A 20,583-nucleotide genomic window follows, 5' to 3' on the forward strand; every position below is an offset into this window, starting at 1 on the left:
TCTGAAGTTTTCCTCCCTGTGACACTAAGGCATGTGCTCTGAAGTTTTACTCTCACAACAGCTTCAAGATTTCCCAAGATAGCCACACTCACTCATTTGGTTTATATATGGTTTCAGTATTTATAAAAGATAGGGTTTGGGCTAGAATCTTTAACCAGAGTTAAGTCACTAACACTCTTGGGATTCAAACCAGGCCTCAAAAGCCGAGTCACAGAACTGTCTCTAATGTAACCAGTTATAAGCCACAGGGATCACACATTAGGGCTAGTAGTGATTTCTGCCCTGTGTTCTGAAAGATAACTGACCTTTATCGTCCTGATAACAAAAACCACCATTACTATCATCATAAATAACATGAATTACCAATGCCCAAGCACCATTAGCGAAAGACCAGTGTTTTAGGCACAAAAGAGCCAGATAAAGAGTAAATCAGCTGTTGTTGATTACTGCATAATGGAAACACCAAGCACAGGAGTGACTTCTGTTGTTTGTTACAGCAGTATGCAGCTGGGAACTGCTACAATGCAAATTTTGATTTAGCAGGGCCCGAGCTTCTGTCCCCCTGGCCAGCTCGGAAAGGTCATGAGTTTGAGCATCAAGGAATAGACAACAGCACAAGCTGTGCCTAAGAATCTAAGGATAACTAACTGTTGGTCAATATTTACTGTTTCAAAATAATAATTACCAAACACATTCAGGCTTTTTTTGTAATTAAGAATTTGTTCAGTAATCTTTTTTTCAATCTTTAAGTACTTTAAGTCATTTATTTTTTTTAAATCTTTACTTTAAGCTAAGAAAAAGTAATTTCTAGAAACCACAACTCGGGCAGTTTTTAATCTCTCTGTGTTATAATGTCTATTTTAAAATTTTACAAAAATCCTTGGTTTGATGAGGAGGCTCTGTGGGAAAAGATGCCCGATGCCACCTTATGACCTAAGTTCAATTTCCAGGAGCCATGTGGTGGGAGTTGAGAACTGACTCTCCCAAGTTGTCCTTTGACCTCCACACTGGCACACTTACCCTTCCCTTCCAATATACAACATACAACACATACCAATCAATATGATTTTAAAAATTAAAAATAGGCCGGGCGGTGGTGGCGCACACCTTTAATCCCAGCACTCGGGAGGCAGAGGCAGGCGAATCTCTGTGAGTTCGAGGCCAGTCTGGTCTACAAGAGCTAGTTCCAGGGCAGGAACCAAAAGCTACGGAGAAACCCTGTCTCAAAAATTCAAAAAAAAAAAAAAATTAAAAAAAAAATTAAAATAATTATCTTGCTGAGAAGCAGATGGCCTAAGGGTTAAATTTAACCTTTCTTAAATGACCAATAGAATTAGGCTATCTAGCCTGATGAAAGGGAACACATTTGTAATTATCACTGTAGGAGCGAAGACAACAATCAGAAGGAAATGAACACTGACAAATGAAAGGTAGAGAGTGACAGGCCAACCCATGCACAAACTGAAAACGCATTAGCCAACACTGACTTCAATGCAATGTTGCCCAACAGCAAGAAAAAGCTTGTTGCTTTGTTTATCTCCAAACATCAATCACTCTGTCTAACAGGAGGGCATCAGAGCTGGGATGAAATGTTATCCTCAGACCAGTATGATCATCTAGAACCATTGAACTGTGCCCAATCAGGGAGTCCAAGAGCTAAGAAACAAAGAAATGATCATCCTTAGTCTTAGTGGAGACAAGATGGAAGGTACAGAAATAAATGGAGGCCTAGAGCACTCCTCCACAGTCCCAGCTTTAGAAACTGAGCTGTAAAGCAGGACTGATTGATGGACGTATGGCATCAGGCTTTCATATGCAAGGCCACTTGCCAGTTTTAAACAATGCCAATAGCAATTGGAAGGTCAGTAAGTATTTCTTAATAATTCCCTTTTTCACCTCTATCCGTTTTAATTTCTAGGGCAGAAGACTGAAACTGTATACACAGAAACCTTATCACAAAGTCTTCTAGTAAGTGAAAAGCTGTAGAAGCAATGGCAGAGGTGACAGGCTACCAGTCAAGTCAGAAAAGATAAAGTCAATCTTTATCTTGAGCTAAAGATAAGTGACTTCTGATACACAGGTCAGACTAATCTAGCTAATTCTATATTACTAATTACATTTAAGGTTTTGCTCAGAGGGAATGTTGTATCAGACAAATACTTTCAAATGCAAGTGATGCACTTTCTGTGTTCCTTTATTATCGGCATTGACAAGGCTCTAGGCCAGTGGACTTTATTTTATGTGCTGAAGGAGGTTATTTGGCCATCAAAGTTTTTACAGCTTTATTTTAATGGAATCAATTATGTCTCAAATGCAAGCAGCAGCCTCCTCTTACTGAGTGCTTACTTGGTGCCAAGAAATTCAACCAACAATTTATTTTGCAAACACTTGAACAGGACCATGTACCCTGGTCTTAAGTACTCTGCAAATATTAATTCAAGTAACAACCACTATGAGATATGAACTTGTGCCATTCCCCCTTTACAGATAAGGAAACTGAGAATGGGGGTGGGGCGGGTAGTGAGAAAATGTCTCCAGGTCAGTAAGCCAGTAAGCGGCACGCCAGGATTCATTCTCAAGTGGCCTGTTTATTACCTACTATACTGAATTGCCTCCTGTTCTTAAGTAATTATTAATCTCTATACACTGTTCCTGAAAAGCATAATAATTTCCAGTTAACAGAACAGAAGCCCTGGCCTGGAGAGGTTAATTAACCTAGCCAAGGTGACAGATTCAGATGGCATCACCAGAGTTTGTATTGGCATTGCCTGTTACCAACCTCAAGACCTAAGTACTGATAAGTCCTAAAAGTCTCTGAATTATGGTAATTAAAAAAGATGTATTTTTATTATTTTAAACTAATGTGCATATGTACATGCATGTGTACAGAGTCCAGAAGAGTGTGCTGGACCTCTTGGAGCTGGTTACAGACAGTTGTAAGTCACTTTGTGGGTGCTGGGAACTGAACTTGCGTCCCTGGAAGAACACCATGAGTTCTTCACTGCTGAGCCATCTCTCCAGCTCTGAGTTGTAGTTCTTTCCTGAAAACTTCCTATAAGTAACTAATATATTTGAATCACAGGTATTATTATGAAACTTTCAAAATGTGAAAGTTGGAGACTAAAACTAAAGATAACTTACTTTAATGCATTAAAAATCATTAGCCATGATGTCGAGGAAGGAGCAGTGCTGCAAGCACAGAATCCTGAAATCCTGTGCTCTGTTTCAGCCTTTCCCCTCAAATGCCCCAAGCTCCTATTTCATGAAGGGTGGAGGCCTCATGATTGGGACAACCCGAACAGAGCTGAGGGTGAACCCATGGTTCTGCACTGTTGAGTTATTATTACAGGAAGCATAAGCTAAAAATTAATCTCAGAGCCATGCTTCTGTATTTATGAAAACTCACCAAGATTTATACTTCTAGCTATGCGGTGGTGGCGCACGCCTTTAATTCCAGCACTTGGGAGGCAGAGGCAGGCAGATTCTGTGAGTTCGAGGCCAGCCTGGTCTACAGATGAGTTCCAGGACAGCCAAGGCTGTTAACACAGAGAAATCCTACCTTGAAAAATCAAAGGAGGGGGGGAATTCATACTTCAATTTCTGTCTTTTAAATATAGGCACATTTTAAATGAAAATTTGATTTTGATATGCTCTTTGAACTTTAACACGTGTGGCCTAATTATAACACTTAGCAAATTATAGAGATCTTGATAAGCAAAAGAAGCAGGGGAAAAGTTAATAAATTTAGCAATAATTCTATCTTTTTTTTCTTTTGATTTCTTTACATATAGTCCCACAGAACAAGTGTGGTACATTTCTTTAAAAGTCAAGAATTCCAAGAATTCAAAGGATTATGTTCTTAAATGTAAGCAGGGCCATTAAAGCTGTAAGTTCTTTTGATAAAGAACAATTATTGGGTGGGGGATTATTTTCTAATTTGACCTATCCCTTCTGGCCCACCCAGCTCCTGCCAGTGATAGAGCAGTACATCTCAGCCCTTACCAGAGAAACTTCTTTTTACAATAGAGAGTAATACAGAGGTCACATCTGGTCAATGTGCAGAGGGTAAGACTGCTGTGGTCCAGTCCTAAGTGAGACGTGTATACCACACCTCCTCCCCTCAAGGCTCAAGGATCATCCTGGAGGGGAGGGGGATGTAAGAGCCAGAGGTAGTGGATCTCTGCAGCAAACAGTACTTGCTGTTATACACATGAACTCACAGAGGCTATGGCTTCTTGCATAAGACCTGTACAGATCAAGCCGGCCAAAATCTCAGCATGTACAGGGGTGGGGACTCATGAAGTTCCACTCCCAGCAGCAAGAGCTATTCACAACTGATGGCTGCTGGGGAGGTAGAGTCAGTTTTCTTCAGGGACATATAGCTCCTGAAAGGCTATCTTGTTCCAATAGAAGACCCCACGCACAAATAGACAGCACTAGGTGGACACAGTAAGGGGGGCAACACATGACATTGGGAGGGAAATGTGAGCAGTAGATTTGATCAAGATACATTATATGTATTATGAAATTCTTAAACAATTACAACCCCTACAAATACTCGAGAGAAATTTGTTTAAAAAATATGTCTAAACTTTACACATGGAGTCCTTCATGGTCTGTCCCAACCGACAACCTGACCAGTTCTTTCCTATCAGTTTTCACTGGTATTTGGCATAGCTCCCTAGCTGGAGCCTGTAGCTGCCTGAAGTAGTCTGGAGTTCTCAGACTGTGGAACACAAACTCACACAGGGATTCCACTTGATGACTGACACATGATGCCTGGAAAGAACAGAGGAGTGGCCAGAGATCTCTCTTGGAACTGTAGAGCTGCTGCTGATTACCTGTGCTGCCTCAGAAAGTTATCTGACCTTCTTGCATTTGGTTTTCCCATTAAAAAACAAAACAGGCAAACAAACAAAAATGCTGGTGATAGCTATGCAGCTTCCAAGTGTGTTGTGAAAATGAATGACTAAGAACTCAGGAGAGCACCTGAAAATAGCAAGGGCTTAATACAATGTCAATTGTCACTATCTGAACCAAAGGGAACAATTCTAGACACCTGACATTTTACCTATCTTCCATATAATTAAGAAAGCCTTGAAGCGTTCATATTTATTTAAAAGCAAAAATAAAAACAGCAAACCCCAACAAAATGCAAACTTAAATGCTGTATAACATTAGGCACACTGCACTGACCTACCTATATTTGAGGCAGTGTTACAGTAAAAATAGACAAAAGTTTGTTATCACCTTGAGCAATAGTCTATATTTCATATTTACAAGGTTTTTTGAACACCTTGTAAATCTCAGAGTTCAAACTTTAATTCTCAACACCTTCCCCTTTTCTGTACAGAGGGCTTTTCTGTAAAAGGTAATTTTAAGGCAGCTGATACTTTTAAGAAGAAAATGAAAAAAATAATCCAGAAGAGAAGGCTGGCAAAAATAAGTAAAATGAATGAGGCCAAACAGAAAGTAAAACAAACAAACAAATAAATAAAATAAAAGATGATGGGGGGCAGGAAATCCCAGAAATGAAAGTAGTAAATACATAAAAACTAAGATCTTAAACCAACAACCCCTTATGGAAACACTGTTACTATGTATTGCATTTTTATAACAAAAAGTTACAAATCAGAAGACACTCCTCCCCTTCACCAGTGCAGTTCCAGGACTATTCCATACACTAAATTTTCCTGTGTTCAGCTCTCATGCACGCAAACCATCTCCACGCTATTGCCAGAGTTTGCTGATATGCAAAGTTAATTTTGTATTCTAATCCCACTTATCCATACTCTAAATTTCAATAGCTTTGATTCCCATTAATTATGAAATAGATGCTCAAATCTCTGACAAGACATTCAAGACCGTTCCTACTCTGTCTCCTAAGCTGCTCCTCCTCTACTGCTCCCTTTGTGAATATGAAGCTAAGATCTTCATCCCAGTCTCCATCTGCCTGACTATGGTTTCTGCTTCTGCATTTCTGGCAAGCAGTTAACTCTTTCAGGCATAAATTCAAACACTTCCTGATCTGGGGTGCTTCCCTGGCTCTTCAGGTTGACTGATGCTCCATCACTTAAGTTTCTGTCCAAGTTGGTACATAGTTAGACCCTTGCTACTTTTGTATGTGGTACAGAGGAACTAAATTCCAGGTTCTTGCATATGTCAAGCAAATGCTCTCTCGCTGAGCTCTATATATCCCTAGCTCTGTACATACTATTTTTCTGTATATGTACAACTGAAGGTATAATTGACAAAAAAACTTCACACAATGTGAAATTTTGATATATGTATATGCTGTGAAATAATTTATACATATCCCATTATATTTAGCACAGCATAATGCCTGGCATATATTTTACCACATATGAGTGAGTTTTGACTATATGAATTAAGAAATTCATATTGTTAACTTTAATCCCAGAATTTGGGAGACAGAGGCTGGAAAATCTCTGTGAGTTCAAGGACAAACTGCTCTACATACTGAGTTCCAGACCAGCCAAAGCTACATAGTAAGACACTATCTCAAAAGGCAAAGATTAATAAAAGAAGAAGAAAAACGCCTATTAGGAAATTTAATTATTTTTTAATAATTGAGTTGGGCATGGTGGTACATGCTTGTAATTTCAGAACTTGGGAAGCAACTATCCTAAGACTGCCTGGGCTACATAGTGTGAGGCCAGTCTGGGCTAGATGAGACCTGTAAACAAACAAACAAACAAACAAACACCCATCATCAACAGAACCGCACACACATCCACAGAAATGTGTGTGTGATATGTCTCTGTGTTGTTCTCAATCTGCTTCCATCACCTTTTCTTTTCCTTTTGCATCCTCACTACAGCCATTAGCATTAGAAGAGAAGCCAGTTAGAGTCAGTAACCAGAACTTCTGGCCCTCTCCAGCCATCCAAAAAATCTCACTTTTGTCCAACAACCTCCCAAGAAATCAGACCACTTAGTACAGTCCTGCCCTGTATACGTTAATAGTAAACACATTTTCTTTTTTACAGCCACACACAGGTAAAATCTTCTTGCTGAAGACTGACTCTGCTTGCAGGGCTCTCTCCACACAGACAAAGACTCTCATCTGGTCATTTCCCAGGCACAGCACCCCAGTTACCTGCTATTTTGATATTCATGTTGTTATCCAACAGGAGATTTTCAGCTTTCAGGTCACGATGCACAATTTTTCGGCCATGGCAATAATCAACAGCAGACAGAATTTGCCAGAATTTTCTCCTGGCTTCAGATTCATTTAACCGGCCATGATTAGCAAGATAATCTGTAAAAGAGAACATTTAGAATCATTTACCAAAATAAAATAACCTCAATATTAGCATTTAAGAAAATTTTGACAAAGTTTATTTAATGAAAAATTACTGTTCTAATAACACAAATAATGTGTTTTCCAAGTTTCTTGCCTTTGGAAAAGTAATCTCAACTAATTTTACTTTGAATATATAAAACAACCTGGTACTTAGTATGAGGTCAACATTAAAACTAGATGATATGACATAATCAGAAGTCTTCCATCCTGGTTCCCCTCTTTGGTCTATAGGTAACTTTTTGGATTTTGGTGTCTTTTGGTGTTTTATTTTATAATAATAAAAAAAAATGCCCACAATTGTCTTTTTCCTACCTTTTACATAAGAACCCATAAACAAACAAACAAACAAACTTTCCCTTTCAAACTTCATGAAAACTTCTCTTTTCCTTTAGTTCATTATAAACATTTCTCATATTTAATATAATTATGTAAAACTGAGGGCTCAGACAGGGTGAGTTGACATTTATCTCTGTCCCCAGGAAATAATTTCAAGGCCAGGCTTAGCTATGTAAGACCTTGTCTCAACCTCACACCAACGCTTTCTCAAAAATGAGGGGTGGCGTGTTCAGGAGCCAGGCTGCCAGAGTTTAAAATCTGTCATAGTTGCTGACCATGTGATCTTGAACAAAATGCAATCTCTATAACCCTCCATTTGCTAATCAAAAATGGGCTCATAAGAGAATTCCTACAAGGTTATTTATAAAGATTAAACAACAACTTTCAGTTTAAATGGAGAAAACCATGGTATAGGTATAGAAGTCTTCAAAAAAAAGCATTACTCCAACGGTAACTTACTATTGTTGTTGCTATTATACTACCAAGGTTGATTCAGGCTACCTCCCTTTTCTACCCATCTGCCTTTTGTGATGTGGTTTCTATGCTTCACACCTCACTGAAATTGCTTTAAGGTCAAGGGTAATTCCCCTAGGTTAAATCCATTATCCTTTCTCAGTTCCCAACTTTGAAGGCCTTTCAATTATATTAACACTTAGCTGGTCTCAAACTTAAACACCTCTCTCTATTGGTTCTGTAATTTCTTGGTTGTCTTCTATTTCTTTCACTAATGTGTTCTTACTCCTTTTCAAATTACAAGAAGCTACTACATTCTAGTTGGGTCATCACCTCTTCCTTCTTTTTTTTTTTTTTTTGATTTTTTGAGACAGGTTTTCTCTGTGTAGCCCTGGCTGTCCTGGAACTTGCTCTGTAGACCAGGCAGGCCTCAGAGATTTGCTTGTTTCTGTCTCCTTACGGCTGGGAATGCTCTTTCTTCCTTCTTTAAAACAATGTTTTCAAGGTTCATCCCAGTCTAGTACACTATTTTGGAATTTTTTTTTTTAAGATTTATTTTTATTTTCTGTGTGTGTGCCCACAGAGGCCAGAAGCAGGTATCAGATAACCTAGAACTGAAATTATGACTGTAAGCTGTCATGTGGGTGCTAGCAACACCAAAGCCAGGTTCTCTGCAAAAGCAGCAAGTGCTCTTAACTGCTGAGTCATCTCTCTAGCCCCAAGGCTTACTAATTAATTAGTTAATTAATTAAAAATTTAATGTATGAGTGCTCTGTCTGCAGGCCAGAAGAGGGCATCAGACCCTATTACAGATGGCTGTGAGCCACCATGTGGTTGCTGGGAATTGAACTGAGGACCTCTGGAAGAGCAGCCAGAGCTCTTAACTGCTGAGCCATCTCTCCAGCCTCGGGTCTTTTGTTTTGTTTTTTTTCTTTTTTTTTGGTTTTTCGAGACAGGGTTTCTCTGTGGCTTTTGGAGCCTGTCCTGGAACTAGCTCTGTAGACCAGGGTGGTCTCGAACTCACAGAGATCCATCCGCCTGCCTCTGCCTCCCGAGTGCTGGGATTAAAGGCCTGCGCCACCATCGCCCGGCGGGTCTTTTGTTTTTTGAAGATTTATTTGCATTAGTTTTTATTTACATGAATGTGTGTATGTAGGCCACATGTATGTGTGCTGCTGTGACATAAACTGTCTAAAAGAGGAACAGAGATCACACAAAGGTGATCCCAGCACTAGGGATCACACACCTTTAATTCAGCACTAGGGAGGTAGAGACAGGAGTGATGTGGCTGGGTGGGGTGGAGAGAGCAATATAATGAGGGAGGAGACAGGGGCTCAGTGCAGTCTGAGGTTTGGTGGAGACAGATGGAGTCTGGAGATACAGTCTAAGGATAGGATCACCCCTTCGGTCTGAGCACTGGTAGAGGTAAAACAACTCTCTAGTGGTTGGCTTCTCTGCTTCGCTGATCTTCAGCATTAACCCCTATATCTGACTCTGGGATTTTAGAATTCATGCTACAGATAATTGATCAGAAGTTCTTAACCAACAAATCTGCGAAGATTTCCTATTTCTAGCGACTCAATTTGCAGAGAAACAGTGCTTTAGGAATATGGAGGAAATAAACCCCAAAGTTTTGACAAGGCAATGAAAACTGGCTAATTTGTGTTTTTTTCTCAAAAATTTAAAGATCCATTATTTTCTCCTCTAAAAAAGATTTATTTATAGCTACACATATATTTGTATGTGTCTTAAGTGGATTTGTGTACCACAGTATGCAGGAGTGCAGGTGACCAAGGAGTTCAGAAGGTGGCACTGGGTACCTGAAGTTGGAGTGGCAGGCAATTAATAGCTGCCTGATGTGGGTATGGGAACCAAACTCAGGTCTCCTCTGCAAGAACAGTAAGAGAACTGAGCCATCGCCTCCTTACTTTCAGTTCCTATAGATCTTATATTTTTCCCAAGTTATTTCCTTTAATTAGAATTAAAATATTATATAAAACAAGATCACATTATTATTAAATCAAGACTCCAGTCTGTCAACTTAGTTCTCACCAATCTTTGATAAAGTGCAAGAAAGGAAGGTCTATTAAGTAAAACCCAAAAAATATTTTAACATATTAGATGTACTATATAGCATGTGACTTCTAATAGAAGATAAATTAGGTATGGGACCTGTGTTGAGATAGAATAGTCTAGATTATCTTAATTTTATATATTTGGTTTAAAAATAATTTATAAAATCAAATTACATTCAACTTTTAACATTGAGACATTTGTGAATATAAACTACAGATTATAAACCTCATTTTATTCTGCTTATTTTTGTAAGCACATAATTATTTCAAATTATGTGCTTGACAAAAATTAAGGAAATTGTTGCCTGTGGTATACTCTGGCAGTTTAATTGTGTTCAGCAATTTCCCTCCGTTAGGCTGTTCACATCTGTTACTCTTCACTCAGTTCTAGTTGCATGGAGCTACTGAAGGAAACTGTGCTCTTCTAAGAAGTAAAATGAGGTTTTAGTTACATACTTTTTTTATTTGAGACAGGGTCTCAGTATGTTGCCTTTGCCTACCCTAGAATCATTATGCAGATGAGGCTGGCTTTGAACTCATAGAGATCTACCTTCCTCTGCCTCTAGAGTGCTGGGATTAAAGACGTGTGTGCTACCATGACTATCTAATTATACACTTTTTTATTTTAAAGGTTATTTACTACTGGCTTCCATGTTCTAGTGTTCAATAACAATTAAAATACTCAAATTTTTCTAAAATTATGCATAACTCTTAAACAAACCAAGAAAGCAAAAATACAATAATAGATATCAAATACAAGCTCAAAGGTTTTTCCTAATAAAACACAGGAGTAAAATAAACTTCTATGACTATTTTTAAAGTAAATAAAACCTAGACGGACAGTGGTGGCACACACCTTTAATCCCAGCACTTGGGAGGCAGAGGCAGGCGGATCTCTGTGAGTTCGAGGCCAACCTGGTCTATAAGCGCTAGTTCCAGGACAGGCTCTAAAACTACAGAGAAACCCTGTTTCAAAAAAACCAAAAGAAAATCCCTAAATATAATAGAATAAAGTTCTAGGGTCAGCCACACCTTATTTTGAGTCCTGGCTTTATGTCCCAGGTTTTGTGACAGTGGCAAATTATTTAGCCATGGATTATCTAGTAATATGATAAAACTCAGGTTAAACTGTTCTGCACATGAATTCTAACCAAATGGAAAAGAGCTTAGGGAATGGGTTACACATGTATTATTACACATGTATTCTGTTGATTTTGGTTACACACAATACTTTATTCTATTGCAAGATTCTAGCAATTACCTTACAAAATACTTATTAGGGAAAAAAAATCCAAATTCTGAACTATTTAATGGTAAATGAAGGCCTATAAAGATAAATGTACAAAGAACATGACAACATGACAGTGGTCCAGTTTCCAACTACATGGCATAGATTTTTTTTTTTGGCTTTTTAAAAAAAATTCTGTGTCTTTCACATCATGCTTCCCGATCCCACCCATCCATACACCCCCAAATAAAACAAGACAATTTTAAGAGAAAAAAAGGAAAAAAAAATAAAAAAGGAAGAAGGGAGAAAATCTCATGGAAGCTGTAGTATGGCACAGACTGGTTCACACAGTAAACCCCTTATCTATACATTTTTAAATCCTTCTTATTTTAAATTGTTTGGACCTATCCAATGTGCTATACATTTTTTCCCCACTTCCCTCTCCCCTTCCATCCACCCCCTGCCTTCCATGCCCCTAATTTACTCAGGAAATCTTATATTTTTCCCCTTCTTAGGAGGATCTATGTATGTCTCTCTTGGGGTCCTCTTTGCTACCTAGGTTCTCTGGGGTTGGGGCATGAAGGCTGGTTGTCCTTTGCTTCCTCCATTGCTGGTGGGAGTAAAATCTTTGGAAGCTTTGGAAATCAGTAATGGTTTCTTACAAAATTGGGCATCAATCTACTTCAAGACCCAGCAATACCACTCTTGGGCATATACTCAAAGAATACACACTCACACCACAAGGACATTTGCTCAATTATGTTCAGAGTAGCATTATTGGTAATAGCCAAAACTTGGAAACAACCTAGATGCCCCTCAAACCAAAGAATGGATAATAAAAATATGATACATTTACACAATGGAGTACTACTCAGTGGTAAAAGACAATGACATCTTGAAATTTGTAGGCAAATGGTTAGAGATAGAAAAAGCCATCCTGAGTGAGGTAACTCAGACACAGAAAGAGAAATATGTACTTCCTCATAAATAGATAATAGACATAAGGCAAAGGATATCTATATATTTCTAGATGCAGTGTATATCACAAAGAATCATTGGTCTAGTCTGAGGTCCCTGGTCTCTGCTGAACCATTGATGTTGGGTCCTCATTGGGACTCTTGCCGGACATCCCACTGCTGTACTGTGTCTTGGGGATCCTGTAGCCCTGGGTCTACAGGACTGACAGCACCGCCACCCCATACGCCAGCAGATCACAGATGGGGTAGATGTTGGGGTGGGCCAACACATAAGCCTGGTTCTGGGCCTGAGTAAATTGCAGGGTTCATCAGCCTGACAGCTCTCCCGTCTTCACCACCAGAGTGAGCTCTCCAGCACTGTCCTGGCTAGTTCAACCCTGCAGCAATGAAGAAGGGGTGGGGCCAGTTCTCTGGCTTTCCCTTCTACAGGGTTGGTTCTCCAACACCCACACCTTCAGGGCCAGCTTTACTGTGTTGCCCAGGCTAGGTGTAGGTGCCACAGTGCTGCAGCTGATGAGGGGCAGGGCCAACTCTCTCACCTGCCTCAGGCATTGATGGGTGGGCATCTCTCTCCTGCCCATGCCAAGAACAAGACAGGTGAGTCATGGGGACAGCTCTCTCATGCTCACACCATCAGAGTTGGCTCACCCACACCTCTGCCAAGAGGGTGGCTCTGCTGTGCTGCCCAGAAGAGGTGTAGGGCCTGCTCTTGGGAGTGTTAGAGCTGGTAAGGGGCAGGGACAGCTCTCCCATCTCCCTCAGGTGTTGATGGGCGGGGGGGGGGGATCTCTCCCACACTCATGGCAGAGATATTTTCTAAAAATTAGTTACATTGCTTTAGCAAGTCAATCTGAAAATATAATAGCTTCTCCCCCATGAATCAAATTAAAGATGCAAATTGAATCACTATGAGGTTAAACTATGAAGCTAAAGAGTAAGAATAATCAGAATAATCATATTTATTTGTTTTTCAAATATCTGAATAACTTCTCTTGTCAAAGTACTTGGAACTTTGTCTTCATTATCTTCATTATTTGTCTATGTCAACAGTAAAGAAGACAATAATTACACAAATAAAAATGGCAACTACAGAGTACGGTAAATGTCAGAGATGCAGTGTCCTCCCCTAGAACGATAGGGAGAGATTTCTCTAAGAAGCTCCTATCCCAGCTGGGGAGAGAAGCATGCCAGCATGAGATAGCAGACACATGAAACCAAAGGAGAACCAGGGGCAGTGGACCAAGAGTGAGGAAGGGGATGGCACAAAATGCATCCGAGCCTAAGGAGGAGCCATTTTACAACATGGGGATACTATGGGAGGGTTTGAAGTAGTGAGCATGAGATCCAATGTGATTTACATATTACAAATTGAAAAATAATTAGACATTTCTTTTAAAAAATAAGACGCACCAATGCTCAGGTGGTGGCACATGCCTTTATTCCCAGTAATCGACAGACAAGACAAACAGGTGGATCTCTGTGAGGCTGAAACCAGTCTGGTCTACAAGAGCTAGTTCCAGGACAGCTAGGGCTGTTACACAGAGAAATGCTGCCTTGAAATACAAAAACAAACAAAAAAGCTGCGCATTTGAAATGTTAAAGAAATGTAGGCAGCCCTGCAGAACTTGATGGCTGATCTGGGACCATAGGGAAACTCAGTAACCAACACATACAGATTTATAGTTCATGTGAGAAAAGAAGGCTAAATATTAAAAAGCTCACCATTTTAAGAAAAACACAGAGGAGCCATCATTAAGCAATGCTGGCTTATAGACAAGATGAGATAGTGTCTGAAACATGGTAAACTCTCATTAATTCCAGAGAAATAACTGGGTATGCTTACTGATTCTATGCAGTAAAGTTTCATTATTTCAAAACTGTCTTAGGCAGTTATTATTTTTTTAAAAGGTAATTGAATAGTGTGGGAAAGTGCTACAATTCATATTTGATAATGATGTCATCTCAATGGTATTCAACATTCTAGACAATTCCCCTAAACAGGTATTTTTATCCTACTTATTTTTATCATCTCTATAGGGCCTCAAAGTCTGTTGTAAATTATTTCTGAGTAATGAATTTGACTGGACTGATAAATGAGTCATTCTAAATTGTACTGATGTGGTGTGCTATTTACTCAACTTATGCTAGTGTTATACTAATATTTATAAATGCAATCTGGTCACACGTCAACATTTTTTTACACAGATAAATACATTCAGATAGCTATTTTGATATGCAATTATCTCTTAAGAAGGGAAGAAACGTAGTTCAAATATTACGGTTTTGCAAATCACATAATTTCAAGAATTATGATCCAAATGTCAAACCAGGAGAGTAAGATAATGATGAAAGAAAGATGTTATTTTGACATTTGATCTCCGTATATAAAAATACACTTTTTAACAGATATAAGGCACTGTCATTTTTCACTCATAGAGAAAGGGGCAACACACCCACCCACCCACACATCCTTAAGTTTTCATTGAACTGGTCAGGTGGATTAAAAGGATGAGGCCATGCTGGGTTGGTTTATTCAGAAATGTGCATTAGGAAGTTAAGATTACAGATTGAGCTGGACAGAGCAGGAACAGTTTTTCAGTGAAGCAATTGCAAACAAGACAGCAGAACAGTACATTAGGGTTCTTGAGTAAAAGCAGTTAACAGAAAGTCTAGCCCTGTGTTTTTTCAAGCTATTTATCCTCTGCTTTCCTTTATTTCCAGGTTCAATGGTGGGAAGGAGCATAAATTATTAAACAGGTTCTGAAGAATAAAGTATGATTCAATTTCAGAAGGAAGATAAAAGACACAAACACATTACTTATGGCTAACTTAGCCAGGGAAGTAATTAAACAGACATCTCTAAAACATTGTCAATCAATTAAAAAAAACATTGGACTATGTTCTCACTCTTGGACAAATCAAATTTTGGAACCTTAAGTTTCTAAGCATGCTGTGGAACAATGGTCTTTTATCCCATCACTTGTACTATTTTTAATAAAATGCTGATTGGCCGGTAGCCAGGCAGGAAGTAGAGGCGGGGCAACCAGAACTGGAGAATTTTGGGAAGAGGAAAGAGTCAGTCTGCAGTTGTTACCCAGACAGAGAGGAAGCAAGAAGAGAATGCCTCGCTGAAGAAAGGTACCAAGCCACGTGTGGCTAATATAAGATGGGCTAATATAAGATGTTATGAAAGAGTTAATAAGTCTGAGCTAACAGGCCAATCAGTTTATAATTAATGTAGACCTTTGTGTGCCTCTTTGGGACTGAATGACTGTGGGACCGGGTGGGACAGAAACCTCGGTTAATATAAGCATATCTAACTAGCATAACCTCCATGTTTACCTTTAATTCAATATCAATATTTAGATGGATCTTAGCTTTGTAAAGAAAAAAAAACATGGTTTGCAAATTTCCCTTGGTGTGTTTATATCTCATTGAGTCCCCTACAATTTCTAGTACAACTTCCCCCAGGGTCTTTATTTAGTTCTGGAAAACATCAAATATATTGTTGGGGAGCTCTTAAACCACTTGTAATTAAGTAGTGGGTCTAAGAGGACAAAATCCTGGATGGTAAAGATCCATTGCTAGAAGCTAGAAGAAAACAGATCAAAGAGGTTCACAGGAAGGCCAAAAAAATAAAATGGCTGCAGTTTGGGCAATCTAACACAGGAGTAGAGTTTGTGCTTTTACCCAGGGTAGCATCAGAAACTAGATCTGGCATCTCATGAAGCTACTGGCAATGTTTGGAGGGAAAGAAATACAACCAAATAAAAGAACTTTGTAGTCATTCAACAAATGTTGCCTTTTGACAGCAAAGAAATTGTTTGTTCATGTTTATGCAACCTCCTGGTGATGATGATCCTGACTACAGGAACAGATAAAGTTTTGAACAGGTTTCCTTTTGCAACCTTTATTATTTATTTATTTATTTATTTATTTATTTATTTACTTTTAGTTTTTCGAGACAGGGTTTCTCTAGCTTTGGAGCCTGTCCTGGCACTAGCTCTTGTAGACCAGGCTGGCCATGAACTCACAGAGATCCGCCTGTCTCTGCCTCCCGAGTGCTGGGATTAAAGGCGTGTACCACCACCGCCCGGCTGCAACCTTTATAATTTTAATGTTGGCAAAAGGACATAACTTCATAGAATTGAATTGCAATTTAACTTCTGCATTAAATGATGTCTGTAGGTGGTTCAAATGGTTAGTCTTGTGCTACAATGTGGAAAGAGATTAATCAAATTGTCACTCAGAGGAAAGTGAAGTACACTATTACCCTGTACTGTCTCTGAGCTCACTTCCTCTTCCTCCCAGCGTCTGCTCCTCCCACCTATGTTCTAACCTATCAGGTCAAGCAGCTTCTTTATTTAATTAACCAATGACCTTCCTCCATCAAATATGCAATTACATTATAATCCTACAGGATTAAAAAATAAAAAAATGTATTTAAGAGGAAATTCCATATTGTGTCAGTTTAGGTTAAAAAAAGAATTAAATTATTCCAAAGGTCTGTAACCTACTCCACCATTAACTTTGAATGAATATACAATGATTCCTTCAATGGATTGTGCAATAAATCAAAAACAAAGAGGTGGATACTACTGCCATGGAATTACATCTTTCCTGGAAGGTTGGAATTATCATTCAGAAGTTTCATGTGTAGGTAAGACCATCAACAGCTTCTCACCCTCAGAGTGTCTACAGGACATCCAAGCACTAGTGAAGAGCAGTCACAAAACCTCAATTTAAGATTGATATAAATAAACAAACAAAAAAATATTTTTATATTCTGAACACAAAATATATCACTTTTCTTCCAAAAAGCTTTAAATTTGAGAGACTGGGGTAACTTATTTTTTTTCCATTTTTAAAGTATTATTTTCTTCTCTGTTAAGAAGAGTATATAGTATGTTCAGCTCTGTATTTTTATAAATGCAACATAGGTTAGGGAGCTGTTTGTGGAAGGAAAATGTGGGTTATAAATGCTATGTTGTTAATAAAAATTCTGAAATATTAGATAAAAAATTTTGTTAAAACTAATCTTTAAGTTTTATTAAAGCCAGAGTTCAAACTCATAGTAGTGGAATCAATAGAATTATAGGAATGTCAGCATTTTGACATTGTGATATGATGCTGTCATCTACAAAAGTGGTGGACTACATCCATAGCTATCCTGGGATGCATGTGGTCCACAGCTCAAAGGTTTGGCATACCCAGTTTAAGTGTGTCTCACTGTGTGTTCCTAGCTCAGCACCCTACACCTTGTTTAGTCAGCAGTTCCAACAGTTTGGGACTTATCTTTCTACCAATCTTTTCTGTCCTCTCCCTTTTCCCCTACTAGAAGCAACAGCAGAATTCACTTTGTATATTTTGTAGACATCTGCACTCTTTTTCAGAATGAGTACATGCACCAGCAAAGAAATACATTTGAATTTAAAAAAAGCTACACGGAAAATGTCAGTCATTGAAGAATGGGATGGCCCTTGAGATTGGTGCAGCTATTCTGTTTCTGTGAAAGCCCAGTTTTAGGTGTTTGTCACCTTACCCTGGCATCTTAGTCCTTTCTCTGCAGTTCTTTTCTTTTTCATTAGATTTTGTGAATTTCATACAATATATTTTGATTATCAGGGATGGTGGCACACACCTTTAAACTCAGCACTCAGGAGGCAGAGGCAGGTGGATCTCTTGTGACTTCGAAGCCAACCTGGTCTACAAACTGAGTTCCAGGCCAACCAGAGCTGTTATATGGAGAAAAACCAAAACAACAACAACCACCAAAAAAAACAAAACAAAACAAAACAAAAAAAACAAAAACAAAACAACCCACCAAAACCCAATAAATTTTAATCACATTTTTTCTTCTTTAACTCCTCCAAAACTCCCCCCACCTCCCTACCCTAACTTCATGCTCTTCCTCTCTTTAAAATCGCATAAATAGTATAGATATTTTTTCATTTAATGAAACAGGACCTCTCTCACTCTTAAGTCCAGATTAGCCTTGAACTCATGGCCATTCTCTGCCTCAGCCTCCAAAATTCTGGAATTAGGGGCATGAACCACTGCGTCTGGCTTCTACATATTAGTAGTAGAAGCATTTTTAGATACAGGTAAATTCTTAGGGAAAGAAATGTACACACACAAATGTATTTCTTCTATTGCTTTAAATTCTGGCCAGTTTAGTTTTATTAATCAAAATAAGACTTGGCTAGAAAGCAGACAGAAATGACCCATACAGGAGTATAAAAGATAGACTCAACGGAGGAGTTCTTGCCTAGCAGGCACAAGATCCGATTTGCTTTCTGGCACCGCAACATAAATAATAATAGAAATTAAGTACAATCCTTGTTCTCTTTCAAGCTTTTACTTTATATATTCCTTTTAGATCTGTCACTCTTTTTCATTCATTAATAATGGCACCCTGCTAAATTGCATAATCTGCCAGGTATTCACTAAGCCCACAAGGACATCTTCTGTACACTTCAAACTGAACACGCCCCAACAGAACTCCCTGTCATCACTCCCAAGCCTGTGCCTTCCCTCCTCTTTCTGACACAGCCATGTACTACTTTATTTCTAAAGTTAATCACTAGACTTTTTTCCCTCTTTCTCAATCCATCCTATCAGTAAATCCACTCAACTTCAACTTTGACATTTTGCCATTATTATTTAATTCCATCAGTTCTTCTCTAGTACAGGCCACCATTTCCTTGCCCAAACTACTGAAATAATTTCTCAGCTAGTTTTCCTACTGCTGCTTGCCCTCGACCTCCCAGTGATCTTGTTAGTCTTTGGCTTACACTCTCCTACTACCTTATCATACGGGTAGATCATGGTAAAAGCCTCTACATGATGCAACACTGAAAATAGCTTTGATTTACTTAAAATAAACTTTCTCAAGACTATACTAGTATAACAAAATGTGATTAACTCCAGGTCAGAAAGATATGTACTCAAATATGTTAATGGCGATTACTTAAGTCAATCTCTTTAAGGCAGGATTACATTTACAAGTTTGAAAGTATAAGAGTCTAAGTATGTTCAGTGGATTATTATTTGAAAAAAATCAAAACCAAAAGCATTCTAAAAATCCATTAGTCCAAGAAACATTCTAAAAACCCATCAGTAAAGGAAGGGTATATGATAGAATTCCATGAAGCTGTTAAAAATCATGATGTGTATACATTACCATGGGGGATTCTCCTCTGGCTCTTATGTACCCATTCCTTCTGCAATCAATACCTTCCTCATTGAAGAAACTTCTAGTCATCTTACAAGAAGCTGATCCCAAAACATCATCTCATTAAAGAAGTTGTTTACCCCTTTGCTTTGCTAGGAATCAGGTACTTAAAATGTTTGTCAGATAGGATAAAGGATAAAATAAACACATACCCCCGTAATATGCATGCATGAATGCTTGCACGTGAACATTGGGTTATAGTGCTGCATGCCTTTTATCCCAGCACTCGGGAAACAGAGGCAGGAGGATCAAGGCTACACAAAGAAACCCTACCTCAATAAATAAATAAATAAATAAATAAATAAATAAATAAATAAATAAATAAATAAATACCTCATAAAACACACACATACACACTTTAACTAACTTGAAATTTTTATTATGCATATCACTTGATATCTATTCTGGTTTTGCTTTGAATCTAATATAATTTATTTGTATGCCACAGCATCTAGTACTGATAAGGAACTATGACCCTTTCCAGTAATCTTAAACAACAGCATATGGAAATGTGTTGCAATAAGGAGGTGTTATTTCATAGGTTTAATATATAATTAAAACAACTGCCTTAGTCCATTGCTCTAGTGCTGCGAAGAAACACCAAATGCAGCTCTTATAAAAGAAAGTATTTAACTGGTAACTTACTTATAGTTTCAGAGGGTTAGTTTACTATCATCATGGTGGAAAGCCTGGTAGTAAGCAGGTAGATATTAGACTAGAAACTGAGAGCTACATCCTGATCCATAGACAGAAAGAGAGAGGGAGAGAGGGGGATGGTGAGAGAGAGAGAGGAAGGAAGAAGAAGGGAAAGAGAAAAAGACAGGGAGGTGAAGGAGGGAAACGAAGAGGCAGGGAGGGACAGAGGGAGAGGGGGAGAGAGGGAGGGAGAGAGAGAAAGAGAGAGAGAGGAAGGGAGGGAGGGAGGGAGGGGGAGAGAGAGAGAGAGAGAGAGCG

General features: G+C 38.6%; 1 protein-coding gene across 3 annotated transcripts in view; it reads right to left on the reverse strand.

Moving 5' to 3' along the window:
• Positions 1-20,583, reverse strand: part of Sik2 (salt inducible kinase 2) — a 109,350-nt gene that overhangs the window by 32,695 nt on the left and 56,072 nt on the right. For all 3 annotated transcript variants that reach the window (XM_026779263.1, XM_013346246.2, XM_005347327.3), the window contains exon 4: positions 7,120-7,281. In XM_026779263.1, the coding sequence (XP_026635064.1) occupies positions 7,120-7,281 (162 nt within the window). The remainder of the gene's footprint in view (positions 1-7,119; positions 7,282-20,583) is intronic.

Source organism: Microtus ochrogaster, chromosome 5, assembly GCF_000317375.1.
Source record: "Microtus ochrogaster isolate Prairie Vole_2 chromosome 5, MicOch1.0, whole genome shotgun sequence".
Taxonomy (NCBI): domain Eukaryota; kingdom Metazoa; phylum Chordata; class Mammalia; order Rodentia; family Cricetidae; genus Microtus; species Microtus ochrogaster.